Consider the following 17843-nt stretch of genomic DNA (forward strand, 5'->3'; position numbering starts at 1 on the left):
ACCTTGCACTCTTCAATCGCTCCATTCAGATTCTTCTCAGCCGAGATATCTGCTTTGCCCAATTTATCAATCTGATTCCCGCATTGCGTCACCATATTTTCCAACTCCTCTTTCGCTCTCTCGTACTCTTTCCACAGATCCACGTGACCTTTGACCTCTGTCTCTTCTTTCTCAATTTGACTGAGCAATCGGTTTAAAGCAGCTTGTTGTTCACTGCACTTTGTTTGGATTTTGTTGTTCGCGCCGTTTTTGTTAATCAAAGAGCTCAACTCCTGAAGAACACCTTGTGCGTTCTCTTCCAACTGATTTCGTAGATCCTGAAACGATCATAATTTTTTCTCAAAAAACGGGAAAAATTAATGTTAATATACGTTCCGTCAAATTTAGAAAAAAAATATTAAAAAATGGCCTCTTTGAGGATTATTATCAAACTTGTAATTTTTCTCTATAGTATATTTTCTCTATAAAATAAGAAAGCAACCTCTATCAACTTTGCGCGCTGCTTACATTGTAATTTGCGGCAATTGTATGTGCATCATCACTCGACTTTTGATTCCCTTTCGCCGACACCAATTTCTCCGCCGACTTGGACCCTTTCTCAATAATCGCAGCCAATTCCTTCATCAGTGACTCATACTGACTACTTTCCTCCTGAAGAGAACTGAGCTCTCGCATCAATTTGTTCAGTCTCTCTTTCACGGATACGACATTGTTTGCCACTTGTTCACACAGCTGTTCACTCTCTTCTGGTAGGTAGTCTCTTTTGTACCAGGTGTGTTGTTGAGACACTAATCGGGCGATATTGGTGAGAAGGTCGTCTAGGTGGTCACGGTCAGACTAGAACAGAGAAAAAGTACACGATGCTACATTTGAATTTGTTCAAGGACCTCAAAAATTTGAACGCTTATTTCTGATTTGTTTTTTCAATCACAAGATAATTTGTTCCTTTTGCATGTCACACTCACTGACTTCGGTCGAAATCTAATATTTTTTCTCCGTAAATATTAAACAACCGCTTTATTTTGACCAGAGTAACCGTAAAATGAATTTGATCACATGACAATGTCACTAACACAAATACTTCAAATTAAAATTGACTATTTGTGGGTTCAAACAATGGACATGCAAGGTATCTTAAAAGAGGCATTAAAGCATTAACACACCTGATGAATTGAGCAATTATAAATAAATTCATCGATCCAAATATTAGCGAGAAATTCATTAATTGATCCTTAGAGGTTTGGAAAACCGAGACAATTAGGACAACAATTTGATTACATCAAATGGCGATGATGATAATCGACATCAATTTTGCTGTTCCATACCGTTAGATCCTTGACAATTCTTGCAATCTGGTTGTGATCCCAGCTCTTTCTATCCCTCTTTCCCTCTAGATCCACCACTCTCTCATTCACATGGGACAGTTCCTGCTTGATCTTGTCCACACTCCTCAGCAATCTTGCCCTGTTCTCAACTTCCCTCTGAAATATGTTATTATAAGACATAAAATACTAAACCGATATGAACAACGTCTTGTACTCCACGCAACTAAGAGAGTATGGAAAAGAAAACGTTCAGGCGTTGATTATTTTTTTAATAGAAAAGATAAGGTTTAAATTAACTCCTTAGCTAGACATCTTTTTATGGAGTCTTAGTCAATCGCAAAGTTATAATCAGTTCAAATCATGAACAGATCAATTTTCATTTTCGACATCTCGAAATTGCAACCCACACAATTGGGTTTTCAATGCTGCACTATAATCCTCATGACCAGTCCGATCTTTTAGTTTGGTAGTTAATTTCAGTCTCCTCGCTCATTGGGTGAGACAAGGTAATCAAATTACTGATTGAATTTTTTTTTCATTGTTGATCAGATTCGGCGTTGATTAAATTGAGTTTCGCTATATTGTACATCCATTTGAGTACTCAAACTGTATGAAATGCCCCAAATCAGCTTTGAATCTACTCACACAATCGATGTGCGTCCAAATGATGGAATTTCTCTTACACTGACAATAAAGAGTAAAAAAATTCTGATATTTCATTTTTCCCGCGGGAAGTTTTTCCGCATTTTTATCGAGTCATATCTAGTATCAACAGAGCGTAGAATTTTCACCGTGAGTTTAATGTTTGCGCTAAATTTTCAAGAAAAATTTTACGTGAAATAAATTTTTGGATCTATTCTCCAAAGTGTTTTTTATGACCCCCAGTTACAAATTATATGTTGTTATACAGCACGTTACTATGTAAGAAAATAGCACGTGCGCCTGGGGGTCATAAAAAAATTTATGCTCACTAAGCTGGGGGGGGGGGGCAGAATAGATCCAAATTTTTCAACACAAAAAGATTCGACTGAGTGTGTACCTGACAAGCGGTGACTTCGCCAGTGTTCGCAGTGAGGATATCTTTCAGCGACTGGTTGATGGAGGTCAGTCTCTTATCTAGCCTGGGACTGACTACTTCGTGTGAGTCAAACAGTTGACTAGTCTGGGCTACTAACTCCGACTCTTCTGTCTTGGCCGTCTTCAGGAGCTTAGCATCCGACTGAAAATCAAGTCGGAATTTGTCGATAAAAAATTTACGGAAAGTATCTCAAAATAAGCTTACTTATAGATATCAAAAAAATCGATAAGTCTTGCATTGGTCTGTTTATGCGACATTGTAACACTAAGAGCAAAGATTGTTGTACTAATAATCAAAGTGAGCATAACAAAATTAATATATGCAGCTGTTTCAACACAAAAAATTGAATTTGTTGAAAAACATTCAAGTCCAATCAAAGCATGAAGCTACGAGAACATGGACAAATTAGATCTGTGAAATCAAAATTGTTTTTTTTTCAATTAAGTAGAAAATCCCGGTCTTGACTTTTAAAACAAGGTCGAGCTCAATTACACCTGGCACATACGACCAACACGAACAATGCAATAATTTTACCTGAAGTTCTTCCAGATGTTTCTCTGAGGATTGCCAGTGAATTGAAAGATTCGGGTGCAAAGGGTTTTGCTGAGTTCAATTTGACCAAGTGCTCTTTCAATGATTTCTCTTTCATCTCAATTGTCTCCCAAATCTTTCCACAAGATTCAAAGTATCTAAAAAAGAAGTAAATCTCGGTAAAAGCAAGTCCTTGCAAAGAAATTGGTAAATTGTCTTGCAATTTAATTCGGATCTATTCTGTTTTCGCAACCCCCCCCCCCCCGCTTAGGGGTTAGGGGCTTATATCTTTTACGCCCCCCCCCCCCCCGGCGCGCACGTGCTATTTTTTTCACATAGCAACGTGGTATATAACAATATGTAATTTGTAACTGGGAGATGGGGGTGTAAAAACACTGGGGGGGGGGGGGGGGTGTAAAAAACACGGGGGGGGGGGGGGGGTGAGTTGGGTGGGAGAAAAACAAAATGTATCCCTTAAAAGTCAGCTATACTCATGTAAAAAGCGAAATATGTAATTTTTTAGGCACGACATGCATTAGACATGCAAATATTCCCTTCATGAATTAAATTTGAATTTAAAATCTTATTTTTATATTTTGCTGCTACAGAGACCAACTATGATGCTTAAAAATAATGATGATAAAAACTATGATGCTTAAAAAACTATGATGCTTGAAAATAAAAAATATCAGGACACAAACAACTGCTGCAAAGTTAATCTCGGAGCAAATAATAAAAAAACGGACGGCTCTCTGATAAAAATGAGAACTTAGCAGCAGGAACTCGGGTCTCACAGATATTTTTTTGAATCCGTGTACATTCTAGATAGGGAAGAAAAAAATTGTTTAAAAATATTTCATACAAACAACGGAAAAAATAACGCCTCAGTTCTTAAGGCCTCAAAAATAGTCGAAATAGTTAAAATTTCCCTTTTATTAGTCATGTCGGCCGAGGAAGATTATTTTTCGATCAAAGTCCTGGTAGCAACTCCAAGCGTTACTTATAAAATCTTTTCCATGTCATTTAAAGCCTAAAGTTTCGGAGCTATTTTTTGATCGGTTCCGTTTCTTTTCACCACGATTCATTTGACCCCGCATATCAACCCCCAATAATTTAACTCCTCTATCATTTCACCCCGCTCAATCCCATGTTCGAATGTGATAGTTTCATATCAAGTCCCACAGGTCGCTGAGGCATGACCATAGCCAGAAAGCCATGGTCAAGTGATTATTTCATTAAATTAACAGTCCTTATTATGTAAAAGATTAAAATGGGCGTGAAATGATAGCGGGGTTAAATGATAGAGGGGTGAATAAGCCAGGGTTAAATGATAGGGGGTTAAATAAAAAGGGGTGAAAAAGCAGGACACCATTTTTCCAACTTTTACAATACCGAACAGCAACTCTCAGCAACAAAGCGTCGATCAGTTTCTTTTTCAACCAGATGTTTGGTTATAGTTCCAATAGTCAAAATTAACAAAACATAACCGACTAACGTCGGGCGAATTGCTCTCAAGCGGCCCGCGAGCGGTTGGCTTTGTAAATAGCTAGCCACGGTTTAGTGAGGCTAGCTTTAGCTTAAATGAAGAAGCGTGCGGTGAGCGCAGCGGAGAGAGCACCGCAGCGGGGAGAGGGGGAGTGCAGTAGTGGATTGCGGGAGACTGTGGAGGCGGTAGGTGGGGGTGTGGGACCAATTTCTAAGAACCGCAATCACGCCATAAGTATAAGTCTCAAAAACAGTTTCTGTGAATCGCATACTTGGAGACCATTGAGCTGAAAGACTCTAAGAGAACTTAATGCCTACTGGGCACTGCCTCTTTATCCCGTTCCTGAGGACGAAAAGTCAAATGGGCCAGACAAAAAATCGGTCAAGCGATAAATTACATAGAAACAGAGAAACAGGAATAATATTTTTGCTACAACCTGCGTTTGAGAGCAAATAACAATGATTTCCTAAAAAGTGCTAGTTAAGTCATTTATGAGAAGACATTTCTATTATAAATCAACGTTAATGAGGATATTAGATGATGGTATCACGCCACATAACAGCAGCTGAAGTGTGGCATCAACAAAGAGTTAAGGAAAGAGAGAGAGAGAGAGAGAGAGAGAGAAAGAGAGCGATATATATATATATTTATATATATATATATATATATATATATATATATATATATATATATATATAGATAGATAGATAGATAGATCGATAGATAGATAGATAGATAGATAGATAGATAGATAGATAGATAGATAGATAGATAGATAGATAGATAGATAGATAGATAGATAGATAGATAGATAGATAGATAGATAGATAGATAGATAGATAGATAGATAGATAGATAGATAGATAGATAGATAGATAGATAGATAGATAGATAGATAGATAGATAGATAGATAGATAGATAGATAGATAGATAGATAGATAGATAGATAGATAGATAGATAGATAGATAGATAGATAGATAGATAGATAGATAGGTAGGTAGGTAGGTAGATAGATAGATAGATAGATAGAAAGATAGAGTGTGAGAGAAACAAAACGTGAACGAGAAAGAGAAGGAAAGGATGGGGGCTGATCGTCAGGGGGGATAGTGGGGTGGGGGCAACAGCGCGGTGGGGGCAATAGTGGGGGTTCTTCAACCTCTAGGAGCCGCCCTTCACACCATAAGTATAAGTCTCCAAAACGGTTTGAGCTGAAACAGAACTGAAAAGCTCCAAGAGCACCTAATGCCCGCTGGGCGCTACCTGAACGAAAAGTCAAATGGGTCAGACGAAAAATCAGTCAAGAGACAATTTGCATTAAAAAGACCGACAGGACTAATATAATCGCTACAAACTTCCTTTGAGAGCAATTAAAAAATATAAATTAAAATATTGCTAATCAGTTTTAAAAATCTCATTTAAAACTTTCTTAAAAAGTAGAAATTTTTTTTTTTCAAATAATCTTATTTTAATTCTACTTGATATGCTAATAAAATACGCAGTATGAATAACTTATACGAAATGCAATCAGGCCATTGTTTTCTTACAATCTAGAAGTTAAGATCCACTTGCAAAACAGATCAAACTATCATCGTTGCCAGCCCTGCAATAGAAGCAAGTGCATTCCCTATGATTGTCAAAAACAAGTTTTCAACATAAAGCAGGACCCGATAATAACTTGTTCAAATATTTGTTTTCAGAAATGACATTGCAAATTTAAAAAACCCGACTACAGTCCCATTAATTGTGTAAAACGACTGGTGAGCATTTGGCTAAGGAAGCCTGAGCGCAAACAGTCAATGGCGTCAAAGTCACTCGAAATGTCAAAAAAAACGTTCAAGCGAAAACTTTGCATAAAAAAATACACACACGTTTACAATAATTGCTATGATCTTCGTTTAAGAGCAAATAATAAATAGATGAACATGGACGATACATGCTTAAATCCCATTAATTGAAAATTTAATGTTAATAATCTGTCCATTCCATGCAAGAACAAGAAGATTTTGAAGGAAAGAAAAGCTAACCCCGACATCATTATTATCATCATCGTTAAACTAATTTCACGCCATCTAACATTTTTTGGGCATAATAAAGATGCCTATGATTAAACATACTTAAGACCTTCCAATTTGCCGGATTTTATTCCTGGTTCAATTTCCATACCTGGACTGTGCATCACAGTGGTTGCGAGAGTTCGTGACAGCCACCTGCACTTCTTGCATTTCATTTCCAAATGCAGTCAACAAATACTTCTCAATCTCCAGTTCTCCCAGAATCCCACTAGTATCTGACTCCAGCTTCCCAACAGTACCGTCAACAACCTGCAATACCAGAAAAACATCATTAAAGGTCAGGAACCCTTATACTAGAACGTAGTGTCTTAGTACCTCTAAAAAGAACATCATTATTTTTCAGTATATTGATCAACGAATATTGTTTGAAAATCGAGTTTGATCAGCAACCTTCCTTATCCCCCAACAAACTTGATTATATGTTTTGTCGGCGGAAGCCTCAATTGCGACATCAGAAGTTTTCTATCAGAAAGAAAAAGTCAACAAAGTAAAAAAAAAGTGGGAATATCAAAAAAACTTTTCAAAAAATCTTTTTAAGCTTTCAAACAATTGGGTCTTTTTTCTCGGAAATGGTTAATGTGATGCTACTGTCAAACTTTCACCGGATTTGAGCAAGAAAACCTCCCAACATAGTGTGCAAACAATCATATCAACTATATCAACTGGTTTAAACCTCTCAATCATAGATCTTCATCAGTGATATGCACTCTATCAGTCGGGATGCCACGACCTTATCTTGAGGGCAATTGGTGGTACCGTAACCTTCTAACATGTTGGGAAAACTATGAATGCCCATTTCTATTATCTTATGATTCAGTTTTCTTGCGTACAAAGATCTCAACAACGTCCAGATCCAGAAAAACTTTGATTGAAAAAGGTCTTGCATAGTCCAGCAACTTGAAACACAAAACGAATTATGGAAAAATATAGGAAACAGGAGTATGTATACCAGGAGTTCAGAAAATAAGTACAATCTTTTGTGACTGAAAAACTAGACAACTCACAACATACTTTGTCTAAGAAGAACAACATATAATGATTAAAATTAATCGTGAAAAAAAAGTAGTACAGAAATCAAGCAGAAAAAAAAGTAGTACAGAAATCAAGCAGAAAAAAAATAAGGAATAGCGAAAAAATACCTAATGAGATTTAAAGTTGAAATCGACAAATTAAAAAAAAATTGTATACATTTAAGTATATCGTTTAAAAAATATAATCTGAAATTCTTGATCGGTATAGCAAATCTTGTTTTGAGAAGAATGGATAATGGAAAATACAGTACAAAAATGCTTTCCTAGCATGTTGGAGAAAAGTACAAATGCAATTTAGAATTTTATGAATCACTTCAATAGGGTAAAAAAGTTGAACCCTGATGAACGAATATTGAAATCATAAAGCGAACGAAGAAAGCGTGAAAATCATATTGAAATGAAAATTTGAAGAGCGAATAAAAGAGAATGACTTTTGAGAAAGAAGGAGAGAAGTAGGTTTGAGGAAATTTTCGCTACGAGAGCGAAATCATTTACTCAACGTCGACAACTCGAAGCAGTTTTCAATAGATGTAATTCAAAACTTTTTTGGGCCAATTGTCTTAAAAAGATAAGTCATTAGGTTGCTCATTCAGGTTGTAGTACTCAGTTCGTAGTTGTATGAACTCAATGTAGTAGTTTTTGCTTTTTTTGTGATTAAGTTGGTGCGGCCTAATTAAGGTGAAGATTGAACAAATTTTTAGAGTATATGAGGAAAACCTTGACCTGTATTTGAGCGATTTTAGGAGTCAGGTCTTCAGACAAATTCTGCTCCAACTTGTCCTCATCTAATTGCTGCATTTCTCCATCAACAGCCACCAGTCTCTCCCGAATGGAGTCTATGTTCTCGCGAATTCTGAACAAAACACCAAACATTTTGAATGATAGACTGGCATAAATAGATATATTCACTAAGTTTTAGCACCAAAAAACTTCTCGAACCGAACATTTTTCAGAAGAAAGAACGTCACGTGATTTTCTTTGACTGATTCGCATCACTAATTTCAGTTGAACCGATTCTTGTGTAACAACATTTTCGTCTATCCGCTCTAATAATTGCAATTATCAGAAAATTATTTAATATAGTCTGAATGGCATGAATAGTTTTAAAATAGTATTGACGCGTTCTAAATACGCACTCAGTTTCAAAAATCATCTCAAATCGAATAGTTTTTTAGAGGAGAGAAGGTCATATTGGCCTCTTCAACTGATTCAGCGCTACATTACATTTATTCGACATGTTTGTCAAAATTAGAGACTCCTCAATTGAGCGTTTGTTCACTAACTTGTTCATCTTGGAGTCGCATTCAATCAGTCGCTCAATCTCCTTCTCCAAAAGAGTTCTGAATCCGTTGTCACTCTCTTTGAAATCTTCGTATTTACTCTCAAGACCCTCTGGCACTTCCAATCCAACTGACTGGCAGTTTTTGTCCCAGTGCGCGTACGTTTTCTCTATTTGGCCACTTTTGGATTTAAGATCTCGCTGGATAGCCTAAACGGTAAAGGAGCATTATCACAGCAACAAGAACAAATAATTCAATCATCAGCTCAATCTTGACATAACGAAATGAACTTCCAATTTCATCTTTGAGTAGAAACAGAATTTTTAATTAATAATTCGAGCTTTTTTTTTAGCCTGAATATGTTAGTTCCCAATTTTGAGCAAAATGCCGTCGCCTACGATTTGTACCATTTGACAATTCTGCCATTTTGAGCGAATCAAGTTCGCAATCGAATAAAAAGTTGCCTTCAACATATACCCACAGAACATATAAAAAAAACGTTCGAAATCAAAAGTAACGAAGTCTAAAGAATATAAGTTTCGCACCAATTTGTTTATTACACACCATTATTAAAACATACCCAGCAGATTGCCGGAAAATAGCGTCGATTGATTGTCATGACACTTATTGAGATTAAAACAGGCATGGAAAAGGAAATGAGATAAAAATTTTGGGATCTATTCTGTTTCTCCCACATGTTTAGTGGGAATATATGTTGTATGACCCCCCGGCGCACGTGCATTGTGTTTATACAGTAACGTGCTATATAACAACACAATTTGTAACTGAGGGTTATAAAAAACTCTGGGGGGGGACAGAATAGATCCCAATTTAGCTAAAAATGTTGTCAACATACGGAACTATGTCGGTGAATCCAAGATTCGATGAATTCAAGAAACTATTTTTGTAATTTTGGATGTGATTTAAGGAAACGAAAAAAACTATAGAATAAAGAGACACTTTTTGCCCTGACAAAAAACTCAATGAGCCGAACAAATGCTGAGTAATGGGGACGACCATCCTTCAACAGCACTGTGAGTTGATATCAGAGCCATAAATTGAAAACCAAATATGAAGTGAAAAATTGATAAAGTATAAATAAACATACTTAAAATAACAACTGCTAAAATTCAAGCAAAGCATTAATTGATATTAAAGATCAGCATGAGTCCATTTTCAATTTCTTGTATGCTATAGTAATAGCTATTTTGGCTCATTGAGTATTTTGAAATCGGGAAAATGTCCATCCCTTTTGGCAGTAAATGATATACTATTATTGTATTCAGATTTACCGTTATTTAAACCGCCAAAAAATTGTTCAAAAACAATGAGTTTTTGTCTCCTCAGCAACATTTGGGAACTTTTACACTTACTAATTAGAAAGGCCCTAGGAGAGCTGCTCAAAATGACTACCAGGTTTTACGACGGGTTTATCCCAGTTTTGAGAACAAAAAGTAAAATGGTCAGACAAAAAAAGTATTAGACGAAAAGTGGTAACGCGAAAAATCTCATGCACAGACCAGCAGCAATAAATAAAAGCCACGAAATTCAAAATTCCTTTGAATGCAATTTAAAATAGCTAGCAGATTGTCGAAAGTTGACGAGAACTAGGCTGGCTTCATTTGGTAAAAAAAATTTGACTAAAGTCAAAAAAATTGCTCTCACACAATTAGGAAGGGACTAGCTTATTAGTCGCTAGCTTATGCTGAACTTTATGACCTTTACTGGGTCTACCCTTCTTGGGAGAGGGAGGCGGAGAGGACCTTTAATGAGCGAGGGAGGGGGTAAAAACGGTCGGTCCCAAAAGGGAAGGTATCCAAACCACCTAAAATTCCCCTTCCATCATAAATTTACACTTACGGAGTCTAATTGGTAATTTTTAAGTACCGCCCTTCACATAATAATTTAAGTTTCGGCGGATCGCATACTTGGACACCAATAAAAAACGAAAAGTCTCTGAAGACCAATAGTCACGAAAATTAGGTGATCAGGCAAAAAATGGAAAAACTGCAGCACAAAAGATTTCATTAAAAGACCAGCATGACTAATATAATTGCCACACACTTCGTATGAGAGCAATTAACAATCAGCAACAAACGCAAAATAAAAACTGTAAATAAGTCAATTTCTTCGTCCTTAAAGTCGAATATACAATTTCAGCCAATGTTTCTGCTCTTTCATCAATATATATATATATATATATATATATATATATAAGCCTTCATTATTTAATTGTCCTGAGAACGGTCATTCTGATAACTTTGACTGAGAACGGTCATTCAAAAGAAAATAAAAAGTCTAAAATTAAATCAAATAGTAGGAAAACAGAGCCCGAAGAGTTCCGAAACAAACTTGAATATTCGTCTTCACCTAACTTTTGACATATCTATCTACTAAACCAACTGAGGAAAACAACAAAACCAATCGTAAGTCAAACAACTATTGAAAAGGTAGGCCAAAAATAATTTGAGCTAAAAATTAGAAAAAAATCTTCTTAATACAAACACACATAGCAGCCATCTCTCGTTGAATTGAGAAAACCAAATAGCCGGGAAAATATAATGGCCTTTATAAGCACATGCACGTCCCTATTTTTGGCGCAAATGAGAAAAAAAACTGAAAAAGAAACAGAAAATTTCTTGAATATTTTTTTCACATTTTTCAACAAAAAAAAATGCTTTATGGCAACAAAAATGCAATCCAACGGTGAATGAAATTCCTTCCCACCAATAAGCCTTTTTGCACAAAAAATTTAATGCGGCGAGACAACACAATGGGCGACCAACACAATGGGCGAATTATTTTGGCTTAAAATCTGCGAAAAAACCTTTAAATAAACTCATTAATATTGTCAAAAAACATTACAATATTTTCAAAACAGCCGTATGAATATAGCCTATTCAAACCTATAAATTACGTTGTAAAGAAGAAAAGTGCTTGAAAAAGCCGCACGTGAACGAAGAATTCTCCTAGCTTAGGGAAAAATTATTTTACACATCAATTTCTCGCTCTCCCGAAAAAAGATGTACGAACAAAGAAACCACTCTCTTTTAGCCGAACTCTCCAAATTCGTTCAGTGGTCCAACCATTACAAAATTATTAGCACGTGAACAAAATCACCCTATTGAGTTTTGCACCGAGAAGAAATGTAATACGAAAAATTAGCGCCCCACGATGAACCATGAAAAACCAAGACAACAGCAATTACAGCTACAATGAAAAAAAATGATACAGCTCAAATGATTCGCTTGACGGACAATAATTGACTTTCAAGCCCGGAAGAGAAGACCATACCTTCAAATTTTTGATTCTCTCTCTGATGTTGCCGCCACTCTGCATCTCAGCCAGAAGCTGTGTTTGGTTGTCCTCTATCCAATCGGAAACTCGCAATATCTCAGCCACAAATTTTGTCCTGTTTGTCTCTTCATTTCGCAAATCAGACAATCGTTCGTCAATTGTTGAATACAACCTAAATTTTTTGCGAATATAATTGTCGTTTTCCCCCAGAAAAAAATATTGCTCAGAATGAGCAACTCCAATTTGTAACCAGAAATATACGATTCAAAGCTATTTGTAAAGAAAGGAAAAATATGATCCAACAGGGATAAAATTATCTGCAATTATAAGATTTTCAAAACAAATTTTAATTAAGCAAACTGACACGGATAATCAAAGCTGCGTTAGTTTACCAGTAAACAAACTGTCTCTTTTTTTAGACACGTCAAACCAATTCAGATAAAAAATAGTCATGGGATAGAAGTTATAAGATGAAAGCAACCCACGGTTAAAATGAATCAAACCAATCGAACTTCTTTAGGGCTCAGGGTGCTTGTAAAAATTTAATAATTCTCAAAAAAGAGAAGGCATGCTGGATTAACTACCAATCGACTTGTTAAATAATCGCGAATCTCTAACAGATCTAATCTAAAATGTACTCACTTTTGGAATTGTGATCTGATTTTGCTGGTCTGTTTCTGAATGGCGTTTTTGAGGTCCTCGTTAGTCAATTTCTCAATCAGTTCATCAGAGCAGTTCGAAGTGGACACCTCGTGTTCTATCTTCTTCAATTTCGCCTTCAGTTTCTGGAACAGAGAGAGAAAAAAGAATTCTATTCAAAACTTGTTTCATTTATTTTCGTTACTTTGAGTATTTGCAATTTATTAGTTGTTTAATTGAAAAGGTGATATTGCAACTGTCTTTTTTAGACTACTGACAATCTCATGGTATATAGTTTGAATTTCAGTAATTTTTATTAACTGTTTTTAATCTCCATTGAGTTTTCTGATTTCGAACGACCAAATTGTCATCAACATTGATGCCCAGTTGATTATTTGCCACATGTTTACTATTGTACATCTCTGCCCTATTGTGATTCGACATGGTTAACAAAAAGTCAAGCGAGTACGCAGAACAAAAACATCACAAATCATCGAGAACTGTCGATCTCACCAAAACTGAAAACTCAAAACTGATTAATTTGATCTTTTCCGTTTGTGCCCCCCCCCCCCAGCAGTACGTTATGCACCCCCATTTACAGAGCACGTATCATTACAGTAAATCAATATGTAAAAATATGGCACGTGCGTCTGGGGGGTGCAAATAATATGCGCCCACTAAGCTGGGGGAGGGGGGCACAAACGGAAAGGATCCGATTAATTTATAATAAACTAATAAACCACTGTACTCCCTTATTAATTCAATAATAAAATCAGTCTCCCAAATTTTGAAAACAAACCTCAAGGTTCTGTTTTGTCTCCTCAAATGTCTCAAGAGCAAACACTTTGCAGTGGGCTCTCTCAAGGTCACTCCTGAAGGCGTTCAGAGCTTCGTTTGTGAGTTTGAGCCAGTCAATATAGTTCTTCCACAGCTGCTGCGAAATTCTAAGACTCGAAATCCTAAAACAAAACACCCGGGTTTGCTCTTCTTAGAAACCATATTCAAGACCATATATGGTTCTATAGACGAAGAGCATCGATTTCGTGTGTGATCTTGCTATGGTATCACATGAATTTATTCTACTGAATCCGTTCAGACGTTTGAGTTCTTGTTTTTCATATTGTAGATCATAATAATAAGATCATTTGTTTTATTGTACTAGAAATATGAAATATTAAACTAGAATAATAGAAATTAAATATTATTTTCGACTTGCAAATTTTAATCAGCTGGTTATGAAAGATATTATGAAAGTAAACAAACGTTTTGGTAACAACAGGTAAACCGAAAGTGCCTTCAAGTCACGTTTACGTCAAGACAACAAAAAGTTATCATGATGCAGTGATAAGTTTTTAAAGCAGAAATCCCAACAATTTCTTTGCTGAAGTGATACGAAAATGCATTTGTGTAGGCATATTTAACGGCGATTTAATAGCTTGACGGAATTTAATAATTAACTAATTACAATAATTACAATTATTAATTATTAATAATATTAATTACAATAATTCACGGAAATTGATATTTAGGCGCCGAATGATTGTTACTAAGAAATCCTGGTAACAAAAGAAAGCACTGGTAAGATAATATGTTTACGTACTTGGCGTTCACTTCATTTTTGAGAGAGGTAGCAGCAAACTTGAGCCTAGTCAGCACTTCATTCAGACTTGTCTTGCCCTGGTTGTTGAGGAACGGAGATATCTCATCAGAGGCCATCTGGACCAGAGTTTCAACTGCTGATTGTATTTCCTGTTGCTGCACTAACATGTTCTGTAACATTGAATACTTTTAGGGAAAGTTCACACTAAAACGTAAGGTAACTTTACCCAAAAAGGTACTTCAAATTACATGAAACGTCGGGCTTATTTTGAGCTACATTGAATGATTATCTGAAATTTACCATAAAACTACCTACAAAGGTGAGAGCAAATCACCTCACCTCAATTTTTTTGAGTGAATTCGTCCATTTACCTCAATTTTTTTAGTGAGTTTGTCAGTTTTTCTATCATTACACATACATAAGGGGACGTTAGCTCAATCTAACAAGCAAATGAACAAATAGCAATGTTTCAAAAAGCAATAAGAGATGTTGACATAATTTTGCACGATTTAACAATGAAATTGATTGATGTGACTTTAAAAAAAGACCATTCGATTATTTTTTTGACACGATGATGATCGCTAAATCAAGCTTAATGTGAGTTTATGCGGCCTCTTATTTTTTAACCCCTCTTAAGAAGCTGTTTTCAATCTTTTGAAATTCACCAGAAACGCCAAAATTGCACACAAATCAATTATTATGTAAAATTAGTTCTAGAATTATGACATAATTAATTACCGACCATTAAACCTACCAGAATTAGCTTTGTCTAAAAAGAATGATACTTTTATATTGACATTAGCAAATGAGTGAAAAAAACTTTTCACGACTTTTTATGGGAATAATGAGTGACAAAATGAGTTGTACTGATAATGCTGCCATGAATTACGATATGGTCATGTTAACCACCAAAACACGAACTTCATGTCACAAATAACTCTACTCGGATGAAGTAAGCTCACCTTTGCCTGAAAAAAAAATAAGGAAAAAGTTCTGACGGAATGACTTGGGGGAAAATTAGTATTTACTACTTCTATTAACTTCTCCTTTTCTTTTCGGTCGACTCATTGCATTACAGCTGTGACAAAAAACGAAAATTAACGGAAGCCTCCGCAACAGTGGCCCCTACCAGGTATGTATTGGCTAGTCCGGGGTCCTCCCAGATGTACTTCTACAAGCATTTAGTAGTTTTAACAAATCCATCGATACAAAGACAATAAATATGGCCAATAAAGTCATTAATGGTAATAAATATAACAAAATATAGGCGGTTTACATCAAAATTTAACAAATGACATGTAGAAATACGCAAAAATACTCAAGTGCAACTGAAACTGAAGTAAAGAAATTTATACAACTGAACCAGTTGATAAAGAGAAAAAAATCATGTTTTTGTGAGGAAAAAAACAATCAGGCAAATAAATGGCGGAAACAAAAGGGGAAAACTTTGTACCTCTAAAGTGGCCAGTTCCTTTTCAACGACATCAAGGGACTCATCCTCGTCATCATCAGAAGCCACGTTCTCATGGAGAGACTTCAAGAAGGCAGACATTTCAGTCTCACGCTCACCAACACTCACAAGGAACTTTTTCAATTTGTCTCTGTAGATTTCTGAAATCAAATATTTAAAAAATCATTTGTAGTTTGCAATAATCGTCTTATTGCTTCTTCTCTCTTAGAACGTTCCGAAAATATTGATAACTTTGTATTAGTTAGGAGTTTCAGTTAGTTATAGTAAAGCGGGAGGGGGGTGGAATACATAGTTAATTGACGTCTTCTAAGCAGCTTCGCAAAATTGCACACTAAGAGACTAACTAGTATAATGCCTTGGACTTGATCTTTGATCATCAGGCCATTATATTATGATAATTGTTATATTTACAATTGTTAAGTTGAAATACCAGTGATCACATATTTAATTACAGCCTATAACACCGGTTGTCAACTAATAATAACATCAGTTTTGGGGTCCTAGCGAACCAACATCTCGCATCCGAAACTAATGTCGACAAAATAAATTTTATTTTCTTTTATTATTATACAATATGGTGACAGCCGAAAACCCGGGAATAATGGAAGACTGATGTATTTGAGCAAGTCAGCGACATACGTTATTTTTGAACGTTGATATCAAGAAACTTCATTTGTTCCGGGTTTCAACCGTTTATCCCGCTTTTCCATACGAAAAGTAAAGCGGACAAGCAAAATGTTGATCAAGCGAAAAATGGCATATAAAAGACCAGACGGACATAAAGAATTGCTACAAACTTGTTGAGATCAATTAGTAATTATCAGAGCAAACTGTTACTTATATTCCCATTTCTTATGATTTTTTTTCAAAATCAGGTTTGTTGCACCTTTCGGGTTCATATACACAAGAATTATAGCAATCTGACCTGATATTTTGATTTGTGCCACAATTCTGTCATTGAGTGCTCCAAGAGAGGTCTTCACACTGTCAAACATGGACAGGGTATCCGAGTCAACTTTGCCTGACTTGCTCTGTTTACATATCTCTTCCCGCTTCACAAACTCCGTATTTACTGGGGCGAACAATTCCTCAATCTCTTTTGAGACTGCCTACACAGTCATCAAAGTTCATTAATTTTGACTCGTTTAGTCTTTGATGGAGATGTTGTGTCTTCTTTCACTTTCACAATTTAGGAATATAAACAAAAACAAAACAATTTTGGCAGAAAAAACAGCACTGTAAAAATCCAATCTATTATCAATGCAGTGCGATACCACATTTATGCAGCTCAAAGACAAGTTTAACAATTCCGTTACTCACAATAGACGCGGAAGGGGACAATTAAAATATGCCTTCTGTAAAAAAAATAATAGACCAGACTTTTAAATGAATACTTCAGACAAACAAAATTTGCACCGCAGAGGCAGAAAAGTAACCATTTTTAGTCCATTAGTTTGTTGCACACTAAAAAATGACCTTGAGTTCCTCGATCTTGGAGACAACGAAGCTGCTATCAAGTGTGAAGAGGAGTTTGAGCTTGATCTGTTCATGGAGGGCCTCCAGCTGAGTCTCGACTGCACTCATTTGTCGTCTGAACTCCTCCCTCTTCTCCAGTTCACTCCTGATCTCAATTGACAGATGGGATAATGTCTCACGCAAACTAAAACAAAAATAAACAAAAACTTGGATTCGGATAGAATATATACAAAGAATTAGTACTTAAAATTCAGGTAGGCGGCGAAGAAGCAATAAAACTGGACATTTGAAAAAATTGACGCTTTTTCTGTCCTCTCAAGAAACCAAAACAACTGAAACAAAATCTAAGAGTACCGCAATATAGCTATGATCAGCTTACAGTTGCAAAAATTGAAAAAAGGCCCAAAAATTGTTTCATATCAATGAAGGTATCATGATCATACAAATGGCGTTCTTGTTTCTCTCACAAAGCGATCGCACCGGAATTAAGCTCCCTAACCCCTATCATCTATCGGTTTATTGGAATAACGATACTAAAAAACTATAATTCAATGA

General features: G+C 35.8%; 1 protein-coding gene across 1 annotated transcript in view; it reads right to left on the reverse strand.

The window, feature by feature from the left end:
• Positions 1-676: 676 nt before the first annotated feature.
• LOC142344447 (uncharacterized) overlaps positions 677-17843 on the reverse strand; it is a 251125-nt gene continuing 233958 nt past the window's right edge. The window contains exons 77-83 of the mRNA XM_075396101.1: positions 8809-9014; positions 8249-8378; positions 6586-6743; positions 2938-3092; positions 2365-2544; positions 1326-1481; positions 677-837 (exon numbers count right to left, since the gene is read on the reverse strand). Coding sequence (XP_075252216.1) covers positions 2534-2544; positions 2938-3092; positions 6586-6743; positions 8249-8378; positions 8809-9014 — 660 coding nt within the window. The 3' untranslated portion in view covers positions 677-837; positions 1326-1481; positions 2365-2533. The remainder of the gene's footprint in view (positions 838-1325; positions 1482-2364; positions 2545-2937; positions 3093-6585; positions 6744-8248; positions 8379-8808; positions 9015-17843) is intronic.

Source organism: Convolutriloba macropyga, chromosome 1, assembly GCF_964194025.1.
Source record: "Convolutriloba macropyga chromosome 1, txConMacr16.3, whole genome shotgun sequence".
Lineage (NCBI taxonomy): Eukaryota > Metazoa > Xenacoelomorpha > Acoela > Convolutidae > Convolutriloba > Convolutriloba macropyga.